Source organism: Corapipo altera, unplaced genomic scaffold, assembly GCF_003945725.1.
Source record: "Corapipo altera isolate COAL_440 unplaced genomic scaffold, ASM394572v1 101, whole genome shotgun sequence".
Taxonomy (NCBI): domain Eukaryota; kingdom Metazoa; phylum Chordata; class Aves; order Passeriformes; family Pipridae; genus Corapipo; species Corapipo altera.
Genome location: NW_020884984.1, coordinates 638,711 through 656,411, shown reverse-complemented (window position 1 = coordinate 656,411; position 17,701 = coordinate 638,711). Strand labels below are relative to the sequence as shown.

At 43.1% G+C, this 17,701-nt stretch overlaps 1 protein-coding gene across 1 annotated transcript; it reads right to left on the bottom strand.

Moving 5' to 3' along the window:
• Positions 1-672: 672 nt before the first annotated feature.
• Positions 673-3,721, bottom strand: GP9 (glycoprotein IX platelet). The gene is made up of 2 exons (XM_027666034.1): positions 3,621-3,721; positions 673-2,028 (listed from the first exon to the last, which is right to left on the bottom strand). The coding sequence occupies exon 2, from the start codon at positions 2,019-2,021 to the stop codon at positions 1,398-1,400; it is 624 nt and encodes a 207-aa protein (XP_027521835.1). The 5' UTR covers positions 2,022-2,028; positions 3,621-3,721; the 3' UTR covers positions 673-1,397.
• Positions 3,722-17,701: the final 13,980 nt, after the last annotated feature.

Here is a 17,701-nt window from a genome sequence, read left to right as displayed (position 1 = left end):
TCACCAGCAGTCAGCAGTGAGGTTTGACTCCATATTGCTGCAATGCTCTGATGGGGGCAAGAGGGACCTGGAAATGTCCCTGTGATCTTCTGCTGTCTTTGACTTGGGTGTTTGTGGCGTCTCACAGCAGCGAGAGCACGTGGCGACTGTAGCACTACCCATGAGGAACAGGTTCAGCCCCAGCCCTGCTGGGGAGAGGCTGAGCTGCACCAAGGAGCCCACCCAGCTCACAGGGAGCTTGGTGCAGAGCCAAGCAGCCTTTGGCACCTTCACCAGGTGGCCTCTAGAACCAAGCTCAGGTTTGGAGTCAGGAGGAGCATTTGCAAATTGTGTCTTCAACTGAACTGCCAACAGTAGATTAATTTTAGATCTTCAGAGTTCTCCCATCTCACTGGCCTGACTTCACCAGAGCAGGTGGAGTCACAGCAGGAATTGCTGGTGGAGTCACAGCAGGAATTGCTGGCCTTGAACTCTTGGGATTTAGGCTGGGGAGAAAACAATTGCTTGAGTTACCACAACAATTTTTCTATGAGGATGGGCACACAAGAGGAGACGGGAAGGAGTGTACATCCTCTCAAAGCTGTTACATCAAATCCGGAGCATCAAATGTCTGTAGTAAAACTGCAAGACAAGTTCTGGAAATTTCTTAGAATTTTAATCAGAAGTGTTTAGAATTGTGAAAGAGAAAGTTGGGTGAGTATGAATGTTCAATAAACATCCATTATTTCGATTTCACATAAAATGCTTTTTTATTGTTCACTCTCCAGAAAATTCAATAATATTTAAGATTATTTTTACTGGTTATATTCTCTTTACCAGTCCAACTTTAAATGTATTCAGTAAGGGATGTATTCAGTGGCTGGTCTATATAATCATAATGGTTTTGCTGGCAGAAAACTCCTGCAGCTGGGGAAGAGGTGGCTGAGTTTATCTGCACACAAGAATGGTCCTACCAAGCCCAGTGGGACACAAAGAGGGTAAGGGGTTGCAAACTCATAGAACTTGTGAATGAGAAAAGAATTGCTAAAATAGTACAATTGGTGTTCATCTCCATATATTAAAAAGTGTAGGATTTGGGGATGTAAATCTTCTTGCTATAAGAGCTGAGAATTCAGTGGAAAATGCTAAGTTGAATGATTTAAAAAAATTTAGAAAAAAAATTTAAAAAAAAAATTAGCAGAAATGCTCTTCACGTGAGTAGTGGCAGCAGAATGAACCTTGCCTGTCAACACCTTACCAGGAGTCCCTCATTCAGGCAAACTTGTCCATCCCAGGACCCAGCCTTTGAGCCCTGGGACTTGTTTGTAGCAATCACCATTCAAACCAGTGTTGCCAGTGCACTTGCTTTGCTCGTAGAGGAGTTGGATGTTTCTGTTCCAGCTGTGGCAGTGCCCAGCTCAGTGTACCTTGTGGCTTTTGGGGTCGTGTCTCCTCAGCAGGCGGCCCCTGGCACCGTACCGGCCGAGGTTCAGTTGGCAGACAAGCTTTTTGGAGAATTTCAGAGCCCATGCTACTAAAAGAAGTGTAATTGTTGCTCCAGCAATTAAAATGAGGTCTCGCCAGAAGAACTCCAGACACCTGACTGGGAGAAGCCTCTTGCACATCCCCAGCTCGTTCCCAGTCATCTCTGCCAGGGGCTTCATCCTGACGGGAGCTGGGCTGGCACACCTGACGCTGGCAAGGGAGGGTGCAGACAAGTCTTGCAGCCAGAGCTTCAGGTACAGGACGTGGCAGTCGCAGTGCCAGGGGTTCCCAGCCATGTCCAGGCGCTCCAGGCCGGGCAGGGTGTCCAAGACCCCCGGGGGGACCCGGCTCAGGCTGTTGTTGCTGAGGTCCAGGCTGCGGGTGTCCCGGGGCAGGGCGGGCACTGCCCGCAGCCCCCGCGAGCTGCAGTCCACGTGCAGCCCCCGGGACCCTCCCGGCGACCCGCAGCTGCAGGAGGAAGGACACGCTCCCCCTTGGATCACCGGGAACAGCAGCGTGGCAAATCCCACCGCAGAGATGAACCGCAGCCCGCTCATCCTTCAGCTGCCCAGGGAATGACAAGAGGGATCTGATCAGCGGCATTCCTGAGCATGATCCCAAGGGCACAACTACGGCACAGTTCCTTCTTTCCCAGGATTGCCCCCGAGGCTTAGGTTTTTGGAATAAAATCGTTAGCTGTCTGCATTCTTCCTGACATCCCCACAAATGCACCGGACAGAGCACAGTGCTGCTGTTTTGTCTCTGGTTCTATGTTTTTCCGTCATAATTGTACAAAATAGATAATTGTTCAAAGTTCTGGAACACATTGTCACCAAAAGACAATGGTGAAAGCTAGGTTAGTTTCAGGCAAAGGTTTTTATTCCACTTCAGTATCTTCACAGATCTAGTGTTAAAATTGTGGGTTGGAATCACTTTTCAAAATGAGGCTTTAGGGATTGAATAGTTCTAAATATCTAAACATCTTTTTTCTGACAGTATGAAGATTCTAACCAGGAAATACCTATTTTTATATGACAATAAGTTCTTTTTGCCACCTTGTAGATTCATGCACCTCTGATAACAGACAGTTTAAGATTTGGATGAATAGAGAATTGGAAACTTTGCATATCTGGTACTGCTTGTCCTTTAGGGATAAAATAAACATGCCAGCAGGTAATTATGCCTCTTGCTATGTCATTCCCACTTCTGGAGGGTGGATCCCACTAGACTTCCATCTTGGTCCCTTCTGTTTGGCAGTTTAAAACCTCTAAATCTATTCCCTTCCTGCATTCCCTACTACTTCTCTGCATTTAAAAATATATTGCAAATCTTGGCACAGGACTAGAGTTTGAAATACAAATTCACTTGAATAAGTTGGGGAATTTCCAATCTTGGAGCCATCTTTCTTTATGATTTTAATACATCCTAGAATTAAAATATATTTCCTCCTTTTTTCCCCCCAAATAAACCAAATACAGAGTGGAAGATTACAGTGTGGTTTTTTACATACAAAGGCAATAATGAGATAAAATTACACTAATGTAGAATGAAATTTAGAAAAATAATTGTTCAAAATGGTTTCAAGTGTAAAGATATTTTAGAACTAAAAAAAAAAAGTTTTCCTCTTAAAATAAGGTGAGACAATTTTTTCTCCAGTAAGTTTCATTTAATAAAGACTGAAATTATAGGGGAAAATGGTTTGATTTTGTTTTAAATTAATTTGCTTCTATTTACTTTCAAGGATTATGTCATTAGCTTTTCAAAATTAAGTTAGGCAGGTTTAGACTCCTCATCTGAATACTACATTCCTATATTTTGAGTTGGATTAACGCTGCATAAAATTATAAACTTCACAGAGAAGCTGAAGTAGTGATCTTCACCTATGTCTGTCAGCAAGTAATTATTCTATCTTTACTCTGATTCCAGATACTAATCTGTGATTTTTCAAGAAATCAACTCAAGTTATTGTTTTTCAAGCAAACATCTTAAAGGGACAGACTATGACATCTGACAAAAAAAGTTAAATGATATCTAGAGAAAAGATGTTCTCTCCTGATTTAATATGGAAACAGCAAGAAATCCAAACTCAAATAGGAACAAGAACTGTGGCAAAAATGCAGGGGGGGAGAGTTGGGAAGTGCCTGAGTGACCCTTACCCTGGTGGGTTCCTCCTGGTTCCTCTCCTGTGCCTGGTGAAGTGCTGGAGCAGGCACAGCAGTGCAGGGGCTGCTGTGGGAAGAGGCCCTAAGGAAGTGTGGGAAGGAAGAGGAGCTTTTTCTGTGCCTGGTGGGAAACCCTCCCCCCAGGAGATGCGTGTGTGGTTGGCTGGTGTGACAGCACACAGTGCTTGGGGCAGTCTGTGTGTTGCTGCAGCCAGGAGAAAACGCTTTTGAATCCTTCCTTTACTGCTGATGTGTTTTTCCTATTACATCTGATGATATCTGGAAAACCTCATCTGAAATCTAGTGAGATTTTTTCCCTCAGCTATAAAAATCTACAGGTATGAAAGTTACTCTGGGCTTCAGATGCTGACACACACAAGCCTCAGCAGGACATGAGGGAGCTGAAGTTTGCCCATGAAATGGAGCTTCAGTTTTTGTCGGTCAGGTGGGTTTGATATCTGCCTGCCCACTGCTTAAACAAAATTTGTAAAAACACACCATGACATCAAAGTAACTATGACAGTGAGATGAGCTCAACTCACACTAGTCAGATGAGCTCTTTGATGGATAGGGAAATATTAATGCCATCAACTGGAATTGAAGGAGTTGAAATAGTGTTGAAGTCACTCAAAATACAGGAGTTAGTTCTGGTCACCCATGTTCTTAAAAGTTTAAGCCAACAATTGAAAGGAAGGTTTCTGTGATGATAAGGGACTTGGAGAGGTGATTTTACGTGAGGAGGGAGAGAGTGACCTGTACCTTTGGTGTCAGCAAAAAAACCCCTGAGCTAGAGGGACTCAGACACCACTTCAGGTGTGAAGAAGGAAGAAAGGAGGATGTGTGTCTATCAAAGCACCAATCCCTATTTTTGTCCATGTGATATTTTGTGGAATTTAATTTCCTTGCAGTGTTCTAGCTTGGTTTGGAGTTCAGACCCGGATTCCAAGACAGTCAGGGAAGGTGCACTGGGAAGGGCTCCTGGTCAAGGCTCCCCTCAGCCAGCAGAGCCCAGAGCACAGGGACATCCTTGGCACATATATGGCCTGTTTTCCCAATCCCAGGAGGTGGGGTCAGCTCAGAGCAGGACTATGATCCTGCAGATTCTTTACAGTCAGGTTGCTGGAGGATATCAACTGCTGAATAATAGCCATGTGACACCCTCTGTGTGCATTTGGCTGGAAAGGCAGGAATTCAGGAGGATGCAGGTTTATAATATAGGTACCTCTTCAACTGGCTATGTAAAAGAAAAACAAAAATAGGATTTTCTTTTAACTTTTCTTCCAGTATGCAAAATTCTGGGATATAATTGAACTAACTTTTCCTTTGCTTTAGCTACCTGTCATGAACACACCAGAATTCAGATAGCAGCTGACATTTGGAAACCTGGTTGGTTGTGGAGCTGATGTTTAATTCAGACCAGCTCTATGTAGAGTGCTGTTTTGGGGACAGGCTCTGAGCTGTGTTCTGCACTGGGGAATGAAATCCAGGTGAGGTTCTAATGTTGCAGATGTGCAGCAGAGCCATGTTTCCAAGCTGTTGTTCCTTTACAACACGTGTTCCTGGGAGGAAGGGAAATTTCTGACATATAAATTATTCTGGTAGCAATTCTTACTGTTTAATTCTTACTTATATGGAAGGTGCTTTTCTTCCATGTAGTTTAATCAATTCCCAGGAGCCTGAAGTTTGTCAGGAACCTCCTTAAGAAAATGCCTTAACATTTCTCTGCTCTTTAGCATTTAAAAGGCAATTCAGACAGTGCCCGAGGGAAAAGACAAAAATCCCAAACCCCCGTTTGAATTTCGTTCTCTTCTGAGAGATGAGGAGAGTGTTTTCTTGTTGAAAAGACTGTTCCATCTGCCTGTCAGATCTTCAACTGCCGGACCTGTGAGTGGTAATAACTGAAAGATCCCTGTGTCGTAGGGATTGTTTCATCTGTTTTGGAAAGGACATCCCTAGGCAAGATTTCCTAAATGTCTGTCTGCCTTGTCCCTGTTTCCTGTATCACACAATCTATGCCACGTGTCCTAAGGAATGCTGCCCCACAGAATAACCACTGTCCTCTCACTTGGTGACTCAGCTGCCGTGTCCCAGGTGGGGGCAGAGGTGGCTGCTCATGCTGAGCCCCAAGATCTTGTCCCTCCTTCGGCTCTGGGGGCTGAGCGCCTGCAGGGAGTGTCTGGCAGAAGAACAAGGCATTTGCCTTTGTGATTTTAGGGCTATATCTTTTTTGTAGGCCAAATGAGGATTCTTCATCTAAGAGGATTTATTAAGAGCCAATTTGAAAATAATAGTTATAATCTGCTATAATCTTGTTATAGTCTGAGTATTTTTTCCACAGCGTGGATGCCTTTGAAGTTTTTGTGAATGAGAGAGGCTGTCCCTCCTCTCAGCAGAGAGGTATTTTTGAACACTGTTGTTTACCAAACAACCCTCTCTCACCACCTCACCCCTCAAAGCACATTTCCCTGGATTAGCTTTCCTTTGGGGCCTTGGCTTTTCCAGTGAGTTACGTGGGTGCTGCATCTGCTTTTACAGGGAGAGAAAGAGTTGAGAGGACATTACTGGTTTCCTTGTGGTTAAGGACAAAAGCTGCAAGTTATAGATAAATGTGCTGTTCAAACATGTGACCTGCTAAGAGGAAACTCAGGCAGAGGATGTGATTATCTTTTATAGTCACTTTTAAGGAGTTACAGTCATTCATTGCTGTCAATGACCTGTTCTTGATCTAGGAACACTGAGGTTTTCTCAAGCACTATTTCCATTTCCAGTGCTGAAAAAACTGGCCACACCACATTGTCATTGCACAGCAAAAGTGCTTCTCATTTAAGATCTGTCACCTTGATTAAATATGTTCTTTTGTACTTTCAAATAGGTTGGTGAGAACAGAGTAACCAAAATATATCGTTATAATTGGATGTAAGTCACTGGTAATTAATGATTTATACAAATAAGCAAGAAGAAGGAAAAAAAAAGATCAATCATGAAATTCATTCATACATCGAGGAATATTGCTTGCAGAAATGAATTAAAGAAAAACTGGTTTCTCTCAACTCAGGAGTTATTGTTACCCCAGGGCCAAAATATTCCTCTTGCCCACTTCACTCTAGAGAACTGGCCTGTTAAAGCCCTTTGAGTATTCATACAGAGAAGGACTCTGAATTTCCTCCTGTCCATATTCTGCTTATTGTATTGTTTCCTGCTGCACATTTGTTGTGGTTTTACCTGATGTAATTTTGCCTCTGTCAAATCAAATATCCCATTTTCTCAGAAGGCAGATGAACTGTTGTCATTTAGGAAATTCTTCTTCTAAATTGTACCCCACCCATTTTATCGAGTAGCTCTCTCTCCCCTCGCCCGTTCTGATGCAGAATCTCCCTCCTTGCTGTTTTTCCCGTTCAGAACTGCTCAGTCCCTGTGCCATCCCCAGCCTTTGCTTATCTTCCCACTAGGTGTCATTCAAGTTACTTTGTTCTGAAATACCGAGCACCCACTCTCTGAACCAACCTCTTAGCTATAATTTAGCCATTCAAAGAATTGCCTGAAAGACATACTATGTTCTTGTAGGATATTACCTTTTCCATAGCCTCCAAGGTAAAAATATATCCAAGGTGCAAAATGTGTGTGTTGAGCCATGTGTCTAAATCAGATGGCTAATCACATGTTCGTGTTTTATGGAACCTGTAGGGGTTTGAGCCTGTTAATGAAAAGGAATATTCATAGTCAATGTGGATTCCCACGGCCTTGGGTGGGTGAACAGGGGGCACTGTGCCCCTCTCTGCCTTGCTTGCTTTGCTCTGATGAAAAGCAGTTTGTTTGCTAGCTCTTAGTGCACAGTCTCTGTCATTCAAAATACAATGCCACGTTCCAGTCAAACACAACACAGCACTGCATTTATGGGAATGTTTTATTTAGGACTGGGATTTAGCTTTCAGAGCAAATCTCACCATCTTCTCCATTCTTCCTACATGCCTTTTAGATGAAACTGAACTGCAATATTGTCTCTGGAAATACCTGTGGTTTGTTCCAGGTGCTAATGGAGGTTCAGTGCTTGGGACCAGACTAAGGATAGTCCAAAATAGCCCCTCCTCTCCAGGAATAGATGGTTGGACGTGGTGTCCTCAGTTCCAGATTGTTTTCCTGCCCTGATTCAGCCCTTTGGGCCATTGTGTTTGTCGATACAGACACTGCCAGTGTGACCAAGAGCTCTCCATGGATGTACCTTGTTCCAGCTCCCTGCTAACTATGCAGGCAAGCCTGCTAAAAATATTGAAGCATCTTTAGCAAGTTATTGCATCACAGCTGTAGCAGGAATGTAAAATGCATGGGATTATTCAGCACCCTGAGTGCTGTGCTATTGTCCTTGTTTAAGGAGTTTGGTGATAAACAAAATCAGTCTTCAGCCCCATTAAGTCCTGCTATTTTCTGCTTGAAGGGTTGGAAATGTTGAAGGCAGGACATTGAACTTTATGGCTACACTGAGCAGTTGCTCTTGGAAAGATCAATTAGAAATTAATTGGTGTCTGATGTAAAAGAGTACACTGGAAAAGCCCAGGTGATGAGTTCACCGTGGTAACTCACTGCAGGGTTGAACTCACTGCTCATAAGGGATAAGAGGGTCAGTTTTTGTGCTGCCCTTTATACAGCTATGAATTCATGGGCTTTGAAATCAAACCCACAGCTCTGGATGTGTATCCAGTGATGGATTCATGTTCCCAGGTACAGCAGCTCCAGCCCCGCTGCCCCCCAGCCCATCTGTATTCACACAGCCTGTGGGGCTCACACCTCCTCATGTGCCCAGCTGGTCCTTGTGAACTGCACAAGACTTTGCCCAGACTTCTGGTCACACATAGAGAGCCCCACGAAGTCACTGCAGACAGACCTAACCTGGTTCTGCTCAATTCCTACTGCAAAGCAGCTGGATTGTCAGGAATGCACAGCCCAGCTGACCCCCTTCACCCAGTGCAGATGTCAGAGCTGCAGAGCTTTCCTGGGCTGGGGAGGACAGTCCTGGCAAGGCTCTCCAGCTGTGCTGCCACACAGGGTTTGCTGTAGGATGGGACAGAATGTATCACCAGTCCCAGTTTTCCAATCCTTGTATTTCACCCTCAAACCCATGATATTTGCATTTCAAAGCAATGCAGTGTGTTTAATTTTTTTTAAATTTTTTTTAGTGGGCTTGGTGTTTTGAGCCATTAAAGTTCCCATTTTCCAAGCTCTGCTCATAGTCCTTAAGGCTGGATATTGTTAATAAAAACTGATCACGTGCTTCCAAGAGTTGGGTTCTGAAGGAAATCCTTTAAATAGTGTGCCCTGTGATAAAATCACAGGAGCTGAAAATGCTGCTGTGCTAATCCTATTATTTCCTATCACTGAATCCTGATATACAAACAGTTTGGAGAGTCAGTTTTATCAAGCTGGCAGCCAAATTAATCACATGGTCACTTATACCAGGGTATAAATAGGCAGAGTTCCTCTGAGGAGGATTGTACATTCATTAAAAGATGCTGCAAATCTCTTCCTGCATAATCTCATTCTGTCTTTGCCTTCATTTTCCTCATCAGTTTTGATAAATCCTGGTGGTTTGATGTCCTGCAGTGACACTCGTGGTGTCATTGTCAGCACACTGACAGGCACAGAACACTCACAGTGTCTCTGCCTCTAATGGAAAAACCAGAGCCTGGAGTGAGAGGAGGGCTCTGTGTCCTCTTCAATCAGCAGCTCACTCTGAGGATGTGTCTGAAAGCCCTCAGCACTCCCCTCGTGCCTTGGCTGGCTGCTCCCTGCTGCTCTGGCTGCAGCACCTTCTGCATGGGCTGAAGAGCAGTGCTCAGGGTTTATGACTGCAGAAAATTGGAAATATTCACTTTCTCTTTTTTTTTTAATTAATGAGGAGTCATCACATGAATTATCCTGAAATATTAGGGGTCTTCAGACAACGGGACGAGGAAAGAAAAATCCATGGGATTCCCCTTTCCATCAAGTCTTTCTCACTGGCTCTTTTCAGTAGTATTTTATCCTCTTTGCTCTTTTAAAGAGCCTTTCATTATGATCTAAGTAAGTTATGATCTGAGTTAGTGAGATCAGAGTGCTTTGCCTGAGATTTTGCTTCTATGCTTTGCTTTTTGCCTTTGGGTGTTTCAATTTGTTTCCTAGTGAACCCAATTATTTTTCCTTTTCTTCTCCAAAGTCTGTGGCATTTCTGATAAATCTCTATGAATAAGACCAAACCTAGAGTAGTGAGGCCCCCTTTCCAGAATATATGGCCACTTACATGTCTGACTTGAGTGGCCAGGGCTTCCCTGAGCCACCTCCACACATATACAGTCAGCAAACAGCCATGTTGTATTTAGGGAATGAGTAAAAAAAGGGTGTGCTTCCTGTGGGTTGAGAAAAATGGGAATCCCTTTATTTCCAGAGTTCCAAAATTACTTTTTTTTCCCCTGATGTGTTAAGCAGGGCTGTGAAACCCCTGTGTCTGGAAATACTTGTTCAAGGAGCTTCTTATTTTGATGGTGGTTAATAGTGGAATAAAAGAACACGCAGAGCAGTCAGAAGTTTTCCTCAGGGCAAAGTTCCTGGTGGACATAAGTTGAACATCTGAGGAAAGAAGCACAGACACCAATTCTCAACTCAGTGAGGACTGAGATTTTCTCAACCTTCAGGAGATTGGATACAACTAATAAATAGTGCAGATGTCACCTAATTTTTAGGCTTTTATTGCTTCCAAAAAAGTCTGTAAACTGAAATTCAGTACCTGTCAGAGTCAGCACATAAAGGAGCATCTTGAAGTGGGTAAAGATACCCATGACTGAATGAATGTTCTTGAGATTCATCTTTGAAAGACTTTAAAGGTCTTAGTATAAGGGGAATTTTCGTGAGTACAAAGTTGCTTAACAGCATTTTTCATTTCCATGGAAAAGACCAGAGTCTTTCCAAAAAAAAAAAAAAACCCACAAAAAAGAAATCCCTCAGACTCCCTTTAGAGCCATAAGTATATTGCAGATATATTGACAGTAAACATAACCTCTTTGCCTTTAGGAAACCAGAGTGCACAGGCAACACAGGTCCTTTGCTCTTGAACCTGCTGGGAAGCAGCTACTCCTGACAATTCCATGTATGGACAGGTGTGCAATATGTACCTGTTTCCTTTAATTTAAACCAGAAACTTTCAGCAAATCTGATTGAGGAAAACGTATCTTATACCAAAAGAACACCCACGTGCAGAATAGTGACATCTCATGAATCAGAGCAGAGTATCTTTATTTAATAGGGAGAAAAGCAAAGCTGAACAGCTTCTATCAATGTTTCTCTCCAAAAGCTTGTCTGTCTGACTGCTCCAGGTGTTCTTTTCAACCCTTTGCTCCTCCCAGGGATAAATATGTGCTCCTCACCACTTAGTTTTTGTCTTTCATCCTGCCATCTGCTCCCCCTATTCCAGCTCCATCATTCCCAGTGCCAGAACATGCAATATGCAGATGCATCCTGCAGGTATTGTCCTGCTGGGGGGAGGAATCATAGTTTGTATTGATTAACAGCCTGGTTCAGTCTTTATTTGAAGTGTTCATTTAGGGAGAGTGTGTGTATAAGGGTTGTCCAGAAACCCCCTGATTTAGAGCCCTGCTAAACTCTTGGCTGGGGGATATTCCAGAGCAAATGAACCCACAGACAGCAAAGATCCCTTTGGCCCCTTGCCTGCCCGAACCCCAGTATATCACAGCTCGAGAGCTGGGGTTTTGTGTGTGGTAGTTTTCCTCAAAAACTTCTGCATAAGCCAAAAAAATCCACCTGCTGTAATTTTCACATTAGAGCTGAGTGGGCAAAAGAGACCTGCCACTGAATGAGCTTTCTGCAGTGGAGTTTCATCAATATGAACTGTATTTGCCTTGAGAACTTTTTGAGAAGCTAAGGATTGATTCCTATTGCTGAAATCTTCCCATTTTTGCCCAATTTATCTAACCTGACCTGGGGTAGTTCACCTTGAAAAATAAGGGAAAGACACATCCATGTGGATGGCAAATCACTGCCTCTGCTGGAATCCGTATTTTAACATATTTATGAGATGTTGGCACCTGCTGCCAAAGTTGTCCAGTGAGGGACCTTTGGAGCAGATGTGGGAGCTGATCTCAGCTGATAATGACAATATTGGTGGTAACGATTCCAAATCTTATAATTTAGGGGGAAAAAGCAGTAAAAAAGGGCCTTCTCTGTAGTGTTTTAAAGCCTGGATGCAGTTCCTCTCCTCGAATGGGAAGGGTTGATTGGCTTGGCCAGTGCTGCAGCCTGGATGCTGTGGGAGCTGGTATGCCATGTAGGGTTGGGAGTGTCCCAGCAGCTTCTTAGAGGAAGAGAAAAGCAGATTATTGAGGCAGTGTGGTAAGTGATGTCACTGGCATTGAACTGAGTCCAGGCAGCAGAGCTCTCTGAGCAGGGGAGTGTTCTGCACTGGGCTTTTGAAAGAGGTATAAATCTTCTGGTTTTTGATATTCCACCCACCAGACTGTCTCAGGTTGCTGGAGTAACTGCAGAGAATATGGGCAGGAACAATATCATCTGTCTGAAAGGCAAACAAAATGAATTCTCCCCCACACTTTGACTTTGGCAATACCTGTAATAAAAAAAAGCAACATATCACCCATCTCTTCAGCCAAAAATCCATGGCAAGGGCTCAGGGCTTTCACAGCTTTAAACCACCAGTGCTGATGTTGCAAGCCTCGAGCAAGTTCCTTTCAGCTCTTTAAATACTTGACATACTGTTGTTTTCAGGCTAGAGGTGATTTTTCTTCATGTATAAGGAGCTAAGTAAAAAAAGGAAACAAAGGTAAAAATAATTCCCAGGTCCTGGGGTAAAACTGGAGAAAACAGAAAGAAAGTTCAGCCTGGAGGAGGACAATTTCAAAGCCATGATAACATTGTAGCACAGACAGTATGTAGAGAAGAAATACTGTGTTGGATTAGATTGTGAAGCAGGGAAAATAGAAGTTTATGTTTGCTACTCTAATATGAAAATTCTCTGGAATATTTTTATTAACCTTTACTTCTACATTAAGTTTTTCATTCAAAACCACATTGTTTTGGTGAAGAAATACAAGGTTCTCCTCGTACACTTCTTTTTCTTTTCTCTCACTAGCTTCTTTAGTGACTTACTTGACTTTTACTCTTTGTTTAAGGTATTTAAAAAATATGTTCCCAAACAACACCCTCTGAAACATTTTTGCTACTTTTTTACAAAGCCATTTTCGGTGAAGTAGCAAAGGAAGGGGGAGGTTTTACTCCCTTTTGCTACTTTTGGAGTTCTAGTTTATAATTTTTTGAATGCTTTGGCATAGGGACGTGTGTGTTGTCATAAAAAGACTGACATCTGTCTCAAAAACAGAAATATCTAAAATATTGGAAACAACAGGAAGATCATTTTGAGTATCTGATTATTTCAGATTTGTTTTGATCCTATTTAGAGAACTTATCCTTGATTCAGAAAGCTTATTTAAACTGGTTTACCCCAAGGGCTGTATGTAAAGTCGGGTGGATGCCCCTTTGGTCAAGGCTTTTGTTTAGGATAGAATTAAACTGGGCTTAATTCCTTGCTCTGCATAAGGTGCAATTGTTTGTGCAAAGTGGAGCAGCTCCAGCAGGGAAGGCTGAGGGGAGCCCAGCAGGTCGGCAGAGCAGTTCATGGTGAGATGAGGGGCCAGAGTTCAGTCCCTCCTCAGTCACATTCCACCCCCCAGCTCCTGGGAGAGCACACACCCCTGGAGTGCTGGCTGGGCTGCACAGCCCATGGGGCAACACATGTCAGCAAAGTCCAGTTTAAACAAGTGCACTTTTTCTGGCCACAGTATTTCACTGGAAAATTCTTGTTCTGCTTGCTGAGTTTGTCCTTTCTCCAGCTGTGGGAAGGGACTGATAGATCATCCCCTCTTCCCTCTGCCACTGTGGGGACTTCACCTGCTGGCTCTTTGTCCCTTTCTGGAGGGCAGAGTTGTACCAGAGGTGTCCTGACCACATCCATCAGTGGTGTCAGGTCTGTTGAAATGGTGACATCACTTTCTCCTCTGTTATCTGATAATGCTGTTTTTTCCTTTTTTCTTTTTTTTTTTAATTTTCTGCACAGAAATCAAATTTTCCCCTCCTAATTATTCAAACCAGAATTTTTCCTTCAACTGCAAACAAATCATACCCTTTTCACACAAGTCGAGGCAACTCTTAAGGTGTCCTGGCTATCTGCTGCCCCTGAATTGGGATGCCCCCAAAGTTAGAAGGGACTAACTCTTCTGCACCAAGGATGTCAGGTGGGAACTGGTAATCCTTGAGTTCTTATACATTTTCCCCTGAGATATTTAGAGGGATAAACATTCAGCACCTCAGCCAAAAGCAGTCCTGGAGGATTGCTGTAGCCTAAAGAACTCCCCTGGGATTTTTGAGTGCCCTGGGCACAGCTGGCACACAGGGAGGACTTTGCAGGGTGCCCAGCAGTGCTCAGGACAGGCCAAATCAGAGTTTGGATTTATGCATAGGTAAGACTTGCTCTGGATGAGTAGCAAAAAGAACAGCTCAACAAGCTTTTACAGGCATCAGTTCACCTGGTGCCTCTCACCAGGATTCTCAAAGCTCCAAGGCACTTGGTGTGATGTGACTGACCTGGTGACAGAGTTCTGGGAATTTGGGATGTGTCAGTGCCACCAGTGTGCCAAGAAAAGGGACGGGTTTGTTCTTTTCATCTGGCATTGACTTTTCACATTCAAATCTCTTGGTTCTTATGCCTACCAAATACAGTTTCTGCACATGGTATGGAGAGCAAAGTTCTCTTGTTCTTGTGTATCCAATTTTTATTTAATTCAAAGAAATAAGTGACTATGGACCAGTAAAACACAGTTAGGGAGAGCTCGCTCATGAGGAGCTGATTTCCTGAGTCACCTGTTCTAAGGATGGTGGGAGTTTCAGGGGTTGGTTCCTGATGAACCCCACATGCACTGAGGGGCACAAAGGCAAATGGGAGTTATGGAACTGAGCAGGGAATGGAGAGGCACAGGCAGATGCCCTGGATCAGGACATGTAGAAGCTGTTTGCTGGGAAATATCCCTTATCTGCATTCTGCCAGGCACACAACCATTTATTCCCCCAATGCAAAGGAGGAAGTCACAGGAACCAGTGAATCCTGGAGCACAGAGGACTGAGGAAGGGTAGAGTCAGTGGGTGACTAAGTGCTCCAGATATAGCTGTGGAATTTGTCATCAGTTGGCAGGTTAAACAGAACAAATATGCACATGCAGTGCTCAAATTGTTTGAGCAGCAATATTACGTTGTGTTTAATAATGGTGGGGGGTGAACACAAGATACCAACTGTTAAGGATGTTTTCTGAATCCTTTTTATCCATTTATTACTATGAAGAATTAAACTGGAATCTGAATGACTTGTCTATTATGGGTCATCTCTCTCCTCATAATTGTGCAAAATGCTTCCAAGGACATTTTTAGGGTCTATATAGCACTGTAACATGGTTGTAGCAGGGCCATGAAGTGATTTATCAGCATTCCTGTGTCCATAACTGCTATAATTTGTATGGAAATTTTGATGTGGCAATGGCTGGAGAAGGAGTGACAGGGAAGAAAGAAAGGAAAATGTGACTTATATTTGCTGTTTGCTTGTGTGACAATTTATGAGCCAGTCAAAGCCTAAACTCCAATTCCACCGTCCTTCAGAGATGTCCAACTGCTTCTTTTCAGCAGAAATTATGTCCAGGTCTCCATAATGTTATCATTCAACAGCAAATGCAGTTTAAAAACTATTTACAGAATTCATTTATCTGTGCAGGAATGAGGTGAATCTGTAAAAAGGAATTTCCAAAGATGTCATACACAGTGCTAGAATTAGTTCTTCCATTTCTAGTAGCAGTAGCTTAGGGACCTATATGGTGATTTCTCTTAATAAGTCTGTTTCTGCCTGTAAGGCAATGTCAAATGTCTTGTAAGATTTGAAATGGCTTTAAAAGGTCTTACTGCTTTTTAGTTCTAAGCTCCTTTTTGCTTTAAAAGTATGAATAGATTAGTAAGACTGGAGTTGCTGTTTTCTTGCATGAACAGAAGAATAAAGAACACCAAAGTTTTTGTATTATTAATTCTTTAAATTTTAAAGGCCTCTACATCATAAAACAGGTTAGGATTCTCATGACATTGGGGTTTTTTCCACCTCACAATGGGATTCAGTTGAAGTGGAACAGTTTAAGTGAACTTTAAAAGGTGTTCTGCCCAAGGTGGAATTTCTGGTAATGCAGGGATAGAGATTTCTCCTACATATTCTGGAGAGCTTTTTCTTGTACAATTCTTGTCAGTAGAATCTTTTCTGTAGAATTGTCAGATATGATTTGTTTCAGAGTCTCAGCCATGTTTTTCCCCCTCCTCCTGTACTTTTCAATTGCTTGCGATCTTTGTCGTGCCCAGCTCTCAAGAGTTTGGGAGTGACTTGTACAGTCTGAAATAATAGGACAGGTGAGGTCGGTCTACCATGACTTGCAACAATTTCCTTTTATGAAATGATGGTTGCTGGATACACTGTTCTACTTCTTAACTGGGGGGACCCACACCACAAACTCCATAGTTACAAAAAAAGAAAACAACCGATAGCCACCAATAACACCTTTCTGGAGGCCCTGTGGCTTTGGGATGGACTGTGCCCTGCACATAAGCTGAAGACCTGCAGTACAAATTCAGACTTTAGTTCTTGAGAGCAACTCACTGTGGTTAAAATTATCACCACAGAATTAGAATTTCCAGGTTTATCAATGTACTATGAAAACTTTGGTTGTCTTTCTTTTCCTCTTCCCTTTCCAAACAGAATCTTGCTAAAGACACTTCCTTTGCAGATCCAAACATTGTGATTCCATACTCAAAATAAATAGGTGAGAGTGCTCACTAACAACTGCTGCAAAAATTCAGCTTCTTTCTCTGAATTGGTTACTCTTTGGTGCTTCCTGACCAGAAAAGAATCACCCATGTAATTATTTACTTCTTATGTCCTGAAATATTTCTATGCTTCAGGATCTGAAATCCTTCCTGTCACTTTTCTGTCTCTACTCAATATATTTTTGTTCGGTTCAAGAGCTCCTTAAATCTGATTTTGTGACTTGAATCCTTGGTTCTGTCAGATTTATTCCTGTGCAGCTCCAGCCAGGTCTGGAAAGGCAGCTCCAGCTCTGTGTTCCCTCTTGGTGGGTTCTCTGCAGTCAGTTGGACCCAGGCTGTTACACTCCAATTACAAAATGAATGCACAGGATCAGGCACTCATTTTACTTCCCTCAAATGTAACAGCAGAGTCTGAGCCAAGCCCTCCTGCCTGGCATGTTTGTTCCCATCCTGGTGCTGGAGAGAGGGTGTCTGTGCCACTTTAATGACAGGCAGTGTTCAGGTGGTTACTACAAGCCTTGTGCAAAAGGAGCGTTCTGTGGTGGTGGAGCTGGTGAGGAGATGTTTTCTCTGCACTGTTATGTAAAGGTGACCTAGAAATGGTTTCCATGGCAGTAAGTTGTGCTCCATGGTGCTGGTCCAGGGCTCAGAGGAGGCCCCAGAACACGAGCACATTGAAAATTTCAGCCCATTCGGGAGCGACTTTCAAATGACTCTCAAAGCCTGGTGACATTTTTGGGTGACTATCAATCCTTTGGTGGATGAGTCAGTGGTGTCTGAGCCCTGGGCATGGCAGATGTTTGTTCAGGAGCAATTAGCAGCCGAGCTGCCTCCTCCTGTTGTCCCCAGAGCTGCTCTGTGCTGGTGGGAGCTGCAGTGCCTGACAGGAGATCGAGTTGTGCTGCTGCCTGTGCTGGGCTGGCACTGCCTGTGCAATGGCTTTGATTTCCACAATTCATGTAAAAACAGAACAATGATCCTCTCATGGGCATTGCATATTCTTTATTTAAAAATAACATTTTTTATCTAAATGGTTTTTTATGTTGAATCATCTCACCCTCCACATATTCTCCCTTTATTTTCCCTAATTTTTGGCAACCTTCAGAGGTAGAAAATCCCTCACAAAATCCCTCACCTTTGTCAGAGAACTTTTTTCCACTTGTAATTGTGAAAAAAAT

Excerpts from the sequence above, each read along its gene's own strand:
- GP9 (XM_027666034.1), bottom strand. The coding sequence starts at position 2,021 with ATGAGCGGGCTGCGGTTCATCTCTGCGGTGGGATTTGCCACGCTGCTG.